Genomic DNA, 15,598 nt, shown 5'->3' on the forward strand with positions numbered 1-15,598 from the left:
CCGTTATACTGCACTGTAGAGTTTTACGCATTGCTGCGTACCGCTCTATTTTCCGAATAAACCATTTATTCTGTGATTTACCCTCCTGCGCCTGAGTCCGCCCAAATCACCCGCTACAGAATCACGCACCCAACAGCATGGAGTCAGCAGGAGCAGGAAATATGCCTGGAGTCGTTGAGCGGGTCCGGGAGCATTCCCACATGTTAGCCGGTTTGGAGAGGACCTGACCCTTCGGAACCAGCTGAGCGACCGGATCCAGCCACCCACACCCCAGCGCCCAGAGGTATTCACTTGGCTCGACCGAGGGAATACGACGGGCAGCGGCCCGCTGCCAGGGTTTCCTCCTGCAGCTAGACCTCTATTTTACCAACATCAGCCCGGCTCCATCGGATCGGGAGAAGGTGTCCTCCCTCATCTCCTGCCTCTCGGGGAAAGCCCTGGAGTGGGCCAACACGGTCTGGAGTGAAGGAGGAGACGCGTTGGACAACTACGGGGAGTTCGCTTGCCTCTTCCAGGCAGTCTTCGATCATCCCCCTGAAGGAGGAGAGGCGGGCGAGCATCTGGTCCATCTGAGGCAGGGGACGAGGACCGGGCAAGACTTTGCCCTGGAGTTTAGAACTCTAGCAGCTGGGTCTGGGTGGAACGAGCGGGCCATCATCGACCGCTTCCGGTGCAGCATGCGTGAGGACGTCCGAAGGGAGCTAGCCTGCCAGGATACCACGTTGACCTTCCACCAACTGGTGGACATGGCCATCCGGCTGGACAACCTGCTGGCTTCTAGAGGACGTCCTGGAAGGGACGTTTCAATACCCTTGAACCCGGACCGGGTTGCGATGGAGCTGGGTGGTGCAGCGATCCGGGAGAACGGAGGATGACAGATCCAGTGTCACTCTTGTGGCAAGAGAGGACATTCTGCTAAACTCTGTCGTCAGAGTTCTTCTGGATCTGGAGGTGGCAGGCAGGGCACTCTCGCGTCACCCCAGGTAGTGCAAACCCACACTCGTTCAGAGCCCTCTGCTGCGCACTTCACCATCCACGTCAACTTCCCTGATTACACGGTAGTTCCCCAGTGTGAGGCGATGGTCGATTCAGGTGCAGCTGGAAACTTTATGGACAGGTCTTTAGCTAATAAGTCTATTTACATTTTACATTTTTGTCATTTAGCAGACGCTCTTATCCAGAGCGACTTACAGTTAGTGAGTGCATACATTTTTCATATGTTTTTCATACACTCTCGCGACCACCCCGTTAGAATGTATTACATTGGTTCCCCTATCCATTCCATTGCCCATCAAAGTACTTGACAGTCGACCATTAGGGTCAGGTTTTGTTAGGGAGGGGACGAGTGGAAGACCGCATTTAGCACAACCACGGGGCATTATGAATACCTGGTGATGCCGTAGGGGTTGATGAATGCTCCATCAGTCTTCCTTTGTGAACAAGGTGTTTCGGGACATGCTTGGTCGTGGTGTGGTGGTCTACATCGATGACATTCTGGTGTCTGTTCTTCCAACAGTTCGTCTTCTTCTTAGGATACCACATCACCACCTCAGGTGTGGAGATGGAGGGAGACAGCATTTCAGCCTTGCGTAATTGGCAGACTCCAACCACGGTAAAGGAGGTGCAGCGCTTCATTAGCTTTGCCAATTACTATCTGAGGTTTATCCGGGGCTTTGGCAAGGTTGCAGCTCCCATCACCTCTCTGTTGAAGGGTGGGCCGTCCCGGCTCCGCTGGTCTGCTGAGGCTGACAGGGCTGTCTGTAACCTGAGGGCTCTGTTCACCTCAGCCCCGGTACTGGCCCATCCCGATCCATCATTGCCGTTCGTAGTGGAGGCGCTGTCCTATCCCAACGCTCGGGCACGCCACCCAAGCTCCGCCCCTGTGTCTTCTTCTCTAAGAAGCTCAGCCAGGCGGAGCTGTTGGCTGTTGGTGATCGGGAGCTGTTGGCTGTTGTCAGAGCCCTGACCGCGTGGAGGCACTGGCTCGAGGGGCAAACACCCTTTCATCGTCTGGACTGACCACCGTAACCTGGAGTACATCCAGGCAGCGAGGAGGCTGAACCCTCGCCAGGCCAGGTGGGCCTTGTTCTTCACCCAGTTTGATTTCATGCTGTCCTACATACCAGGCACAAAGAACGTGAAGGCAGACGCACTGTCACGGCTGTAAGACACAAAGGAGAGGCCCATAGACAACACCCCCATACTCCCGGCCTCCTGCATTGTGGCGCCGGTAGTGTGGGTGGTGGATGCGGACATAGAACGGACATAGTTACGCACAGAGCCATCTCCACCTCAGTGCCCAGCTGGGCTGCGGTACGTGCCGTCTATTGTCTGTGATCGTCTTATCTATTGGGCACACACGTGCCCCTCCTCTGGTCACCCAGGCATTGGCCGTACAGTGCACTGTCTGACCGGGAAGTACTGTATGTCTCCTCCTGCCCGGTGTGCGTCCAGAGTAAGGCACCTAGGCACTTTCCAGCGGGTAAGTTACATCCCTTACCAGTTCCACAACGGCCATGGTCCCACTTATCAATTGACTTCCTAACTGATCTTCCCCTCTCTCAGGGTAACACCACAATCCTGGTCATTGTGGACCGCTTTTCTAAAGCCTGCCGCCTCCTTCCTCTGCCCGGTCTCCCCACGGCCCTGCAAACTGCGGAGGCCCTGTTTACTCACGTCATCCGGCACTACGGGGTGCCAGAGGACATAGTGTCTGACCGGGGTCCCCAGTTTACGTGTAGGGTCTAGAAGGCATTCATGGAACGTCTGGGGGTCTCGGTCAGCCTGACCTCTGGGTTTCACCCCGAGTCTAATGGGCAGGTGGAACGGGTGAATCAGGATGTTGGTAGGTTCCTGAGGTCCTACTGCCAGGACCAGCTGGGGGAGTGGTCGGTGTTCTTGCCATGGGCCGAATATGCCCAGAACTCTCTCCGCCACTCCTCCACTAACCTATCTCCATTTTAATGTTGTTTTAGGGTATCAGCCAGTTCTGGCACCGTGGCATCAGAGCCAGACCGAAGCTCCTGCGGTGGACGACTGTCCTTGTTCGGGCAGGCTTCGGCGTTCGGCGTCACGGCCTTCTAGCCACTGCCGCTCCTCTTCTCATCATTCCATTTGTTTTGTCTTCTTTTTACACACACCTGGTTCATATCCCCTCATCAGTCCTTGTATAAGTATTCCCTCTGCCCCCCATGTCTTTGTGAGTGATTGTTTATTGTGGAGGTGACGATAGCTCGGTGGAGCTTTACGTATTGTAATCGCCGGGATATTCACCCGTGTGCTTTGTTTTCTCCAATGCGCTGTTATACCGCACTGTAGAGTTTTACGCATTGCTGCGTACCGCTGTATTTGCCGAATAAACAATTTATTCTGCGATTTACCCTCTATCACCCTTTGTGTTCCTGATTGTCCCTGTAGCTGGGTTGGCTATGATGAGCCAGAGTTTGAAGGTCACCAGTATCTCCTGGAGGAGGGGGAGTATCCTGACTGGAGGGAGTGGGGAGGCTATGGAGACCAGCTCCTGTCACTACGCCCTGTCCGCACTGTAAGTACTGGAACTCTCATCTATTCAGAGCCATGGTAGAATATATAGAATGTTTGTGATGATTGAAGTACCTAGACAAAATAAAGTCAGTTAATGGTATAGCTTGTCAAGTTTGGTCTTTGTAAATAGAGATCATTTGGGTGTTTTTTTTTCACATTCCCTGTGTTGTAGGATTTCCTGTCTCCCCATGTGAAGTTGTTCAGTGAGAGGGAATTTGGGGAGAGAGGGGTCAACGTGGACCTGCTAGGGCCTGTCACTAACATGGAGGGCACCGGCTTCGGCCCCAAGACACAGTCCATCAATGTCCAGGATGGAGTGTAAGTCAACTTCCCTGACGGTCCTATGTAGCAGGCTACTGCATCTATTGAAATAACTCAGTGTGTCACAACTGCACCAGGACTTGGGCTTGCTCTGCTATAGATATATAGGTGGGCCACTTCTATCCTCTTTCCTCTGTTTGCAAGCTTTTAATTAACACACACACACACATGCACACACAGGCACAAACGCGAAAGACGGGTGTTAATGTCACGCTTAGTAAAGTGATACTGAAGGTTAGACAATAGGTGGGAAAATGAGATCATTCTCTAGGGCTATATATTCTTAGAGAGGAGATTAGATTCTAAAGGCACAGTCCTGGAGTCACAATTCAAACTGTATAAGCTTTGTACATGTTTCAGTAAAGAAAGGGAGTTGCCGTGTTCCAGACATACCTGGTTCTCTGTAGCTCAATTGGTAGAGCATGGCGCTTGTAACGCCAGGGTAGTGGGTTCGAACCCCGGGACCACCCATACGTAAAAATGTATGCACACATGACTGTAAGTCGCTTTGGATAAAAGCGTCTGCTAAATGGCATATTATTATTATACCTGAATTTAATCACTTAGAAGTTCATTGGCTATCTCTTTTATATATATAGAGTCAGTTGTCTCAGTGGTTCACAAGCTATCACAAAAGTCTCTGTGTTAGAATGAACAGCGTTAATTTTTATGTATCTTTCCAAACTGGTTATGTAGAGCATACGCCTAAAGCTTATATAGTTCAAAATGAACTCCACTGAATAGGGATAGCCTTTACATAATCTCTTTATAACCTTCTACTGTTTACTGTGTAGTTTACCTGGCTAATTGTTTTATGGCCTTTCAAAATGCCAGAGCTCATTGTTTAGTTAGTGATAAAATGGAGTTAGAGCTAGTGATTTTAAGTTATAAACATCTAATATTACAGGATTGGAAACTAGAGTAAAATTATAATAATCATATTCAGACCTCCTGTTTAAAGTTTATGACATACGGGTGGGAATGATGCTATTTACAACATGCTGTATTGTAAAATGTTATTATGGAGTGTCCTAAGTATTAATTTACCTGTTGTGTGTGTGTGTGTGTGTGTTCTAAACAGGTGGGTTGCCTTCGAGAACCCTGGGTTCTCCGGAGAACTTTACATTCTAGAGAAAGGCCTCTACGGAAGCCCAGAGGACTGGGGAGGACAGAACCTCCAGATATCCTCACTGCAGCCAGTCTTCCAGGTAAACAGAACATATTTACGCACAGTCCATGGGTGGACTAGGGAAAGACTATTGTACAATAATAATCACAGTAGTACCACCTTTGTAGTATCATACTTGATCATACTTAGAGTATACTTTCATGACTCTGATAAGTTATGAGGTTAGTGAAGAAACTTTGAACTGGTTTATCCATAATTCCTTTATTATTTTCAGGATATCCTGGGTGGATCATGCAAGTTCAAGGTAAGTTCTGATAGCGATAAACAAATAATATTAACTATCTTAACATAGTCTATAGTGTATGAATGTGATTATACCATCAATTTGCATGAAGAGTAGCCTACCTGTAATCCACTGTAGTTGTAGGTCATGTTTATCTCCTGTGTATGCACCTTAGCTCCAGCTGTTCTCAGAGCCTGGGTTCCAGGGCAGAGTGGTGGTACTGGAGGACAGTGTGGTAGCCCTGGAGGAAAACTTCTTCCCTGGCTCCTGTAGAGTACTGGCTGGGAGGTGAGCACAACATCAACTTTAAACACAGCATGTTCATTCTACTTGTTATAGAGTGACATTTAGTATACAGAAATGTTGGGCTTTCCTCTGGCAAAATATTTTATATCTGTTGACGAAGAAAATGTTAAAACGTTAGTTGTATATTACACTCAAAGTGGACTTAGTACTGGAGAGAGCTGTAGTTGACTGTGGGCCTCTGTGCTGTGTTCCAGCTGGGTGGCGTATGAAGGATCCCAGTTCACAGAGCACACTTATGTCCTGGAGGAGGGAGACTACCCCAACACTGAGTCTATGGGCTGTCTGGGTCCTGACTCTACCATCCGCTCCGTACAGACCATCAGCCATGTTGAGTACAGAGGAGATCCTGCAGTTATGTGTGTTGGCATGGCATGCATGCGTACCGTATTTGTAAACCTAAGTCATGTCTGTGTGAAGTGACTGCATATCTTGGAGATATCCTGTACCTACAATACCATAATGATGTATAATCTCACACACTCCTTCCCCCTTGTCTCTCCAGGAGTTCTCCTTCCCGTCCATAACGTTGTTCAGTAAGGTTGGCTGTAGAGGCCGTAGGGTGGTGCTGACTGGAGGGGTGGTGAACCTGCAGCTGGCTGGGGTGGACGGATGCATACGCTCCCTGGTGATCGACGGAGGAATGTAAGTCACACCTGAATAGATTTGACCGTTTTTATTCGGCAATAAAACAGAACATTGTAAAGCAAGAGTTGCACCTACTATTCAAATTGGTTGATGAAGCACTGTCTAAGCACCTATTAATCCATCAACCAGTTTTGCTGGGTTATTGTAAACAGAAATGCTGTAGGAAGGTGGATTGTTTACATTTAAGGTGTGTTTGAGGTTTGTGTAAGTAGAACAACTGACTGTGTGTGATTGATAATTCCTGACCTACAGGTGGGTGCTGTATGAGGGGAGTAATCACCGCGGCCGTCAGATCCTGCTTCCGCCCAGCAAACTGGGTGATTGGTGCAAGTTCAGCAGCTGGCCGCGAATCGGATCCCTGCGACCACTATTGCAGGTATGGAGGCGGGACATGCTGGCCAACAGATTTTATCTGAGAGTTTTCATTCAGTAGAGTTTTCAGTACATTTATCTTAAGACATCCCTTTAAATACGGTGTATCTTTTAGTTAGAATTTTGTCAACAGGTTCACTACAATATATCGAGAGAATGGGTTCAAAATATTAGGGTCAATGAATGAAAGAAAGCCATCTAAATATATGCATATTCTGCTCCATTTCAGCACCAATTGTTAGATTTAAAATAGATTATTTAGGGTTAGGAACAGTGGAGGCTGCTGAGGGGAGGACGGCTCATAATAATGGCTGGAACGGAGCGAATGGAATGGTATCAAACACATGGAAATCAAGCATTTGCTACCATTCCAATATTCCGCTCCAGCCATTACCACGAGCCTGTTCTCCCTCATTAAAGTGCCACCAACCTCCTGTGGTTAGGAAAGCATTTATTCATCATAAAAAAACAGGTTTGGGGAGCATTTACGCACAAAATAAATGTAACCCTCTCACCAGGCTCGAATTTGACTCTCACAATATTACATTTACATTACATTTACATTTTAGTCATTTAGCAGACGCTCTTATCCAGAGCGACTTACAGGAGCAATTAGGGTTAAGTGCCTTGCTCAAGGGCACATTTACGTCATTTAGCAGACGCTCTTATCCAGAGCGACTCACAAATTGGTGCATTCACCCTATAGCCAGTGGGATAACCACTTTACAATTTTTGGGGGGGGGGTAGAAGGATTACTTTATCCTATCCCAGGTATTCCTTAAAGAGGTGGGGTTTCAAATGTCTCCGGAAGGTGGTGAGTGACTCCGCTGTCCTGGCGTCGTGAGGGAGCTTGTTCCACCATTGGGGTGCCAGAGCAGCGAACAGTTTTGACTGGGCTGAGCGGGAACTATGCTTCCGCAGAGGAAGGGAGCCAGCAGGCCAGAGGTGGATGAATGCAATGCCCTCGTTTGGGTGTAGGGACTGATCAGAGCCCGAAGGTACAGAGGTGCCGTTCCCCTCACTGCTCCATAGGCAAGCACCATGGTCTTGTAACGGATGCGAGCTTCAACTGGAAGCCAGTGGAGTGTGCGGAGGAGGGGGGTGACGTGAGAGAACTTGGGAAGGTTGAACACCAGACGGGCTGCGGCGTTCTGGATGAGTTGTAGGGGTTTAATGGCACAGGCAGGGAGGCCAGCCAACAGCGAGTTGCAGTAATCCAGACGGGAGATGACAAGTGCCTGGATTAGGACCTGTGCCGCTTCCTGTGTAAGGCAGGGTCGTACTCTCCGAATGTTGTAGAGCATGAACCTGCAGGAGCGGGTCACCGCCTTGATGTTAGCGGAGAACGACAGGGTGTTGTCCAGGGTCACGCCAAGGCTCTTCGCACTCTGGGAGGAGGACACAACGGAGTTGTCAACCGTGATGGCGAGATCATGGAACGGGCAGTCCTTCCCCGGGAGGAAGAGCAGCTCCGTCTTGCCAGGGTTCAGCTTGAGGTGGTGATCCGTCATCCATACTGATATGTCTGCCAGACATGCAGAGATGCGATTCGCCACCTGGTTATCAGAAGGGGGAAAGGAGAAGATTAGTTGTGTATCGTCAGCGTAGCAATGATAGGAGAGGCCATGTGAGGATATGACAGAGCCAAGTGACTTGGTGTATAGGGAGAAAAGGAGAGGGCCTAGAACTGAGCCCTGGGGGACACCAGTGGTGAGAGCACGTGGTGCGGAGACAGCTTCTCGCCACGCCACTTGGTAGGAGCGACCGGTCAGGTAGGACGCAATCCAGGAGTGAGCCGCGCCGGAGATGCCCAGCTCGGAGAGGGTGGAGAGGAGGATCTGATGGTTCACAGTATCAAAGGCAGCAGACAGGTCTAGAAGGACAAGAGCAGAGGAGAGAGAGTTAGCTTTAGCAGTGCGGAGAGCCTCCGTGACACAGAGAAGAGCAGTCTCAGTTGAATGACCAGTCCTGAAACCTGACTGGTTTGGATCAAGAAGGTCATTCTGAGAGAATTTAGAATATCTGAACAGCATGGGATATTAGGTGAGAAGGACATCTCCAATAAGAATCCCTATTGTAAACTTGCTAGGGTGAATGACAAATAGGGTATTAACTTCAGATAGAATGATTATAGACTTGGTTATTATTATAAGGATATGCTTTCCCATGCATTAAATGAAACTGAAACAGTAAATGACTCCACCAATACAACAGACATAAGGTTCAAGATCTATATTAATCAAATGTTCAATGTATCACATCAAAAGAAATAAAAATAATAAACCCCAATGATTTTTCCACAACCCATGTCCAAATTATTTGCAAGCTTGCTTAAACCCTGGGCGCGCGTTGGAGCTCATAAAAAAAATTACGACATACATAAAGTCCCGAAGTCCACCACACATTTGTAGTTACTCACTACTTGTAGATAATGCCTCAGCAAAATATAGTAGTTCCGTGCAGGTGTCCTCACAAGATCCACAGCGAACACAGCTATCAATGCAGCCAGTACTCGGTAGCAGCACCAGACATCCGTTGGAAACCCGAACTCGTTGATCGTCACAAGCAATTCTCTCCAAGTCTTGCACGATGCTAGGCTAACCTCTAGGATGTCGAATGTCTCCACAATGCGACGGCAGCTTCAGTCTCTACTAGGTCTTTCTTAACGAAATAATAAACACTCTCTTATATAAATAAAATCAGGATTTCCCTTAAAAAAACTCTGTAGGTATGGTTTTGTTCTCTCTTTATCGTTTCCTTTGGTCGTTTTTCCTTCACCAACCCCACTAACGTCTCTCCTCTCCCTTCTTTCAACCTTTCCCTCTCTTTTTCTTTCCCAGCAACCAGTCCACTCTCCCATTGGCCACAACTTAACAAGTTACCTCATTGGTCAAAACTTTAACGAGATACGTGGGAAACTTAAACTTAAAAGTAAACCAACCTATTCACTTGTACATTTTTTATAAACATTGCTTCAAAAGAAATGCATTAATGACATTACAAATCAGGAGCTATTCGATCACCTTTTAAATCTAATACCAATGAATTATAACAAATAAACTCTATACTTGGTTTTAGCAAGGTATTACATAAAAAAACATTGTTCTTCAACCTATGGTAATGTTGGAAGACTAGCGTACATATAATTATAATAGGGAGAATAGTGTACAATAGTAGGCTATACCATGGAACTGTGAGACGACACGGCCAAGTATTGCGCAACGTGTCGGGTTCAAACTGTTACGGCTTGGTCTGCGCTCTGCTCCATAATGATTTGATTAGCCTACATGTCTTTTTTATATATTATCAACTGTTACTAATGATCCTCAGAGGAAGCAAATTAAAGTAAACTAAATTATGTAATTAAATGTAATGACAATATATACCAACTGAAGGGAACGGTAAATTGGCAGTTTAATATTTGTGGTTATTAAGCCTACTGACAGTCGATACTGATAGTGGCTAATATTTAACATGATAGAAATAGGAGAGTGCTCATCCCTGCCAGTTAAAAGGCTGTACAATTTACATTCTGCATAATGGCACATCAATTCATAAGCTTTACTGTGGGATAGTTGCATACTTCAGATTGCTGCCATATGACTAGTTTCACGTGTCTCCAGCGATTATAAGGTAAAATAGATCTAAAACAAGTGTCATTCATATTTAAAATTCCCTTATCCAAACGGATTAATCATATACCTAGCTCTTATCAATAGCTCTTATCAAGTTGTAAATTACAGTGAATGGAGTGTTATTTCTATCGGAAAAAATAAAATGAATGATTTTTCCACTTGCAACCGGTAGGTTCGCTTGACCTTATTCATGGTTTCCTTTACACGTACAGTTGAAGTTGGAAGTTTACATACACTTAGGTAGGATTCATTAATACTTGGGTTTCAACCACTCCACAAATGTCTTGTTAGCGAACTATAGTTTTGGCAAGACGGTTAGGACATCTACTTTGTGCATAACACAAGTAATTTTTCAAACAATTGTTTACAGACAGATTATTTCACTTATAATTCACTGTATCACAATTCCAGTGGGTCAGAAGTTTACATACACTAAGTTGACTGTGCCTTTAAACAGCTTGGAAAATTCCAGAAAATTATGTCATGGCTTTAGAAGCTTCTGATAGGCTAATTGACATAATTTGAGTCAATTGGAGGTGTACCTGTGAATGTATTTCAAGGCCTACCTTCAAACTCAGTGCCTCTTGCTTGACATCATGGGAAAATCAAAGGAAATCAGCCAAGATCTCAGAAAAAAAAATTGTAGACCTCCACAAGTGTGGTTCATCCTTGGGAGCAATTTCCAAACGCCTGAAGGTACCACGTTCATCTGTACAAACAATAGTACGCAAGTGTAAACACCATGGGACCACGCAGCCGTCATACCGCTCAGGAAGGAGACGCGTTCTGTCTCCTAGAGATGAACGTACTTTGGTGCGAAAAGTGCAAATCAATCCCAGAGCAACAGCAAAGGACCTTGTGAAGATGCTGGAGGAAACAGGTACAAAAGTATCTATATCCACAGTAAAACGAGTCCTATATTGACATAATGTGAAAGGCCGCTCAGCAAGGAAGAAGCCACTGCTCCAAAACCGCCATAAAAAAGCCAGACTACGGTTTGTAACTACACATGGGGACAAAGATCGTACTTTTTTGAGAAATGTCCTCTGGTCTGATGAAACAAAAATAGAACTGTTTGGCCATAATGACCATCGTTATGTTTGGAGGAAAAGGGGGTTTCTTGCAAGCCAAATAACACCATCCCAACCGTGAAGCACAGGGGTGGCAGCATCATGCTGTGGAGGTGCTTTGCTGCAGGAAGGACTGGTGCACTTCACAAAATAGATGGCATCATGAGGAAGGAAAATTATGTGGATATATTGAAGCAACATCTCAAGACATCAGTCTGGAAGTTAAAGCTTGGTCGCAAATGGGTCTTCCAAATGGACAATGACCCCAAGCATACTTCCAAAGTTGTGGTAAAATGGCTTAAGGACAACAAAGTCAAGGTATTGGCCATCACAAAGCCCTGACCTCAATCCTATAGTAACTTTGTGGGCAGAACTGAAAAAGTGTGTGTGAGCAAGGAGGCCTACAAACCTGACTCAGTTACACCAGCTCTGTCAGGAGGAATGGGCCAAAATTCATCCAACTTATTGTGGGAAGCTTGTGGAAGGCTACCCGAAACGTTTGACCCAAGTTAAACAATTTAAAGGCAATGCTACCGAATACTAATTGAGTGTATGTAAACTTCTGACCCACTGGGAATGTGATGAAATAAATAAAAGCTGAAATAAATCATTCTCTCAACTATTATTCTGACATTTCACATTCTTAAAATAAAGTGGTGATCCTAACTGACCTGAGACAGGGAATGTTTACTGGGATTAAATGTCAGGAATTGTTAAAAACTGAGTTTAAATGTATTTGGCTAAGGTGTATGTAAACTTCAGACTTCAACTGTAAAGGTGGTGGATTTGTTAGGGAATTAAGTCAATGTCAGAATACTGCGTATCTGTTGATACACCTCCGCCACGCCTTCATTTATTTGATCTCCACCCTGGACGAATAGCGGATGAATAGCATGCTATTCTCATGCTTAAGTTCAAGGTCAGAATACGCATATAGAGAAAAGTGCATAAAAAAGGAATTGCATTCCATTTACGCTCACTTTACTCAGGTCAGAAAAAGCCCCCATATCGGACACATACAAAATAGCCTAATCTTCATGACTAATGTTCAAATTTAGACATCAGTGGACTGCATCCTAACATCTGTGTGTACAACTCAACTTCTGCACAAATCTCATTCAGTCATCAATGCAAGTTATTTTCTTGGGGGGGGAAATGATATGCAGGCACAGCAAGTTACTATTTGGCCTTATGACTCATAATGACCACTTTTGGGTGAGAATAACTTATCTAGCCTAGTCTAGACAAGATCATATTATCCGTGTTGTTGCCCTCTACAGAAGCAGGTGTACTTCCGTCTGCGGAGCAGAGAGACAGGCTACGTGATGTCCCTGTCAGGGCCTCTGGATGACATCAAACTGCTGCGGGTCCAGGCCCTGGAGGAGACTGGGGGAGTGGACCAGGTCTGGATCTACCATGATGGAGTCCTACACTGCAAGGTACTGCATGGGCTCAAGATTTTGCACTGGATCATCATTTCCACTCATTAACTCCACAGACATCCTTATTCATTCCATCATCACCACCTTCAAGCGTTCCAGAACTGGCTTCCTCATTATTTCAACATAGTTTCATGTCACGTGTTGAGCATATCCCAGTACAATTGTCGTTTGTCTCACATATAACATTTCAATTATCTGTACCATGCTTATAGGTTTGTATTCAATACAGAATCCACCAACATCTGAACACCTATTCCCTGTCTCTACAGCTGGTGGAGGACTGTTGCCTGCAGATCACGGGGAGCGTTGTCATGGCGGGCAGCAGGCTGTGTGTGTCTCCTCCAGAGCCAGGGAAAGACAACCAGCTGTGGAACATTACCCCAGATGGCCTGGTCCGATGCCACCTCAAACCTGATCTGGTGCTGGAGGTTAAAGGTCAGATCAGCTCTCCTGCTCTCGCTCTCTCAGCTAGCATCTATACTGAACAAAAATATGAATGCAACATGCAACAATTTCAATGATTTTACTGAGCTACAGATCATATAAGGCAATCAGTCAATAGAAATAAATTCATTAGGCCCAAATGTATGGAATCCACATGACTGGGCAGGGGCGCAGCCATGGGTGGGCCTGGGAGGGCATAGGTCTACCCACTTGGGAGCCAGGCCCAGCCAATCAGAATGAGTCCCCACAAAAGGGCTTTATTACAGACAGAAATACTCCTCAGTTTTGTCAGCTGTCCGGGTGGCTGGTCTTTCACGATCCCACAGGTAAAGAAGCTGGATGTGGAGGTCCTGGGCTGGGGTGGTTACACGTGGTCTGCGGTTGTGAGGCCGGTTGGATGTACTGCCAAATTCTCTAAAACGACATTGGAGGCGGGTTATGGTAGAGAAATTAACATTCAATTATATGGCAACAGCTCTGGTGGACATTCCTGCAGTCAGCATGCCAATTGCATGCTCCCTCAAAACTTGAGACATCTGTGGCATTGTCTTGAGTGAAAAAACTGCTCATTTTAGAGTGGCCTTTTATTGTCCCCAGCACAAGGTGCACCTGTGTAATGATCATGCCATTTAATCAGCTTCTTGATATGCCACAACTGTCAGGTGGATGGATTATCTTGGCAAAGGAGAAATTCTCACTAACAGGGATGTAAACAAATTTGTGCACAACATTTGAGAGAAATACGTTTTTTTGCGTATGGAAAATGTCTGGGATCTTTTAGTGGGACCAACACTTTACATGTTGCGTTTATATTTTTGATCAGCATACCAGCATACCAGCTCCCGAGTGGCGCAGTGGTCTAAGGCACTGCATCTCAGTGCTTGAGGTGTCACTACAGACCCCCTGGTTCGATTCCAGGTTGTATCATAACCGGCCGTGATTGGGAGTCCCATAGGGCGGTGCACAATTGGCCCAGCGTCGTCCGGGTTTGGCCGGTGTAGGCCGTCATTGTAAATAAGAATTTATTCTTAACTGATTTGCCTAGTTAAATAAAGGTAAAATAAAATAAAAAAGAGTATAGGAGCTCTGACGTTCAGCTCAGTCCCTGTTATCTGGCTCCATCTGGTGGTAGGTTTAGGAAGTGTTTAGTTAGTTATTTGCATTACCCATCTGTTGCCGTGCCATTGAATAGATAGCCTACACTAAACTGTATAATGTCTTCTACTCACAGGTGGACAAAGTTATGACAAAACTCAAGTGATTCTCAACACATTTGATGAGAGAAAACACAACCAAAGATGGTCTTTGGAGATCCTGTAATATAGTGTCAATAGGCCCTTCAACAGCAACTCTGACTTGGGCTTCAGAACTTCTGGTGCAGTTCTGCTGTGGGCCTCAGATTCCTCTGGTGCAGCTAAGCCAAGGGTGTTAGACCTTTCTTGCATCATAAAGCCATGGGACTCAGAGCTCTGTGATGCAGCTCCACCGTGGGACCCATACTCTTATTTCTTTATGAAGTTCCTCAATGGGCCTTAATGCTCTGTGATTCTAGTCTGCAGTGGGCCTCGAGATAATCTGCAAAATGTGTTGAGCTTGTGCGCATCCATATTAGACTGTCTTTGTGAAACACATCTATAAACTAGTAACCTACACATTTCCAAGTCACTGCAAAGAGAAAGAAACCAAACAACATGCGGCTACAGAACTATCTATAGAGCAAGGGCGGCAGGTAGCCTAGCGGCTAAGAGCATTGGGCCATTAACTGAAAGGTTGCTGGTTCGAATACCCGAGCCGACTAGGTGAAAAATGTCGATGTGCCCTTGAGCAAGGCACTTAAACCTAATTGCACCTGTAAGTTGCTCCAGATAAGAGCATCTGATAAATGACTAAAATGGAATACGTTTGTGTCTCTACTATATTCATAGCCTTTACAATTAGTTAAGTGTGCTTCACCAGTCAATTACTGAAATGTATATTTTTTCACACAAGGGTTATTCTATGAAGTCACACATTCTTAATGTCATAGATGAACACTCCTTGAATTCTCGAAATTATACGTTTTGTGTAGATATGTTGTTAACACTTCATAACACGGTCATAACCATGTCATAATATGTTATAACACCTACATAAGAGTGTCAAAACCCATAAAACCTACCATGGTAGTTATTTTATGGCTGGTTATGACACCTATATAAGAGTGTGAAATACCACAAAACCTACCACACAAGACAAAACATTCCATTACACCATAGCCTACTTGTCAACAGTTTAATTGACCATATTAAATTATCATTGTAATTGCACACACATTTATGTCAGACATGCAGCTACCCCAATGCTCTGTTTCTGATGACTGGGATGAATGCAGGAGCAGATTTCAGGAGCAGGACAAGACACCCTCTTTG

The 15,598-nt window shown here is 45.7% G+C and overlaps 1 protein-coding gene across 1 annotated transcript in view; it reads left to right on the top strand.

Annotated features, from left to right (window-relative positions):
• LOC121539737 (beta/gamma crystallin domain-containing protein 1-like) overlaps window positions 1–15,349 on the top strand; it is a 30,191-nt gene extending 14,842 nt beyond the window's left edge. Inside the window, exons 10-20 of the mRNA XM_041848448.1 lie at window positions 3,418–3,544; window positions 3,716–3,861; window positions 4,946–5,072; window positions 5,268–5,297; window positions 5,452–5,564; window positions 5,777–5,909; window positions 6,085–6,224; window positions 6,480–6,603; window positions 12,585–12,743; window positions 13,016–13,181; window positions 14,422–15,349. Of these exons, the coding sequence (XP_041704382.1) occupies window positions 3,418–3,544; window positions 3,716–3,861; window positions 4,946–5,072; window positions 5,268–5,297; window positions 5,452–5,564; window positions 5,777–5,909; window positions 6,085–6,224; window positions 6,480–6,603; window positions 12,585–12,743; window positions 13,016–13,181; window positions 14,422–14,510 (1,354 nt within the window). The 3' untranslated portion in view covers window positions 14,511–15,349. The remainder of the gene's footprint in view (window positions 1–3,417; window positions 3,545–3,715; window positions 3,862–4,945; window positions 5,073–5,267; window positions 5,298–5,451; window positions 5,565–5,776; window positions 5,910–6,084; window positions 6,225–6,479; window positions 6,604–12,584; window positions 12,744–13,015; window positions 13,182–14,421) is intronic.
• Window positions 15,350–15,598: the final 249 nt, after the last annotated feature.

The sequence above is a fragment of the Coregonus clupeaformis genome, chromosome 25, assembly GCF_020615455.1.
Source record: "Coregonus clupeaformis isolate EN_2021a chromosome 25, ASM2061545v1, whole genome shotgun sequence".
Taxonomy (NCBI): domain Eukaryota; kingdom Metazoa; phylum Chordata; class Actinopteri; order Salmoniformes; family Salmonidae; genus Coregonus; species Coregonus clupeaformis.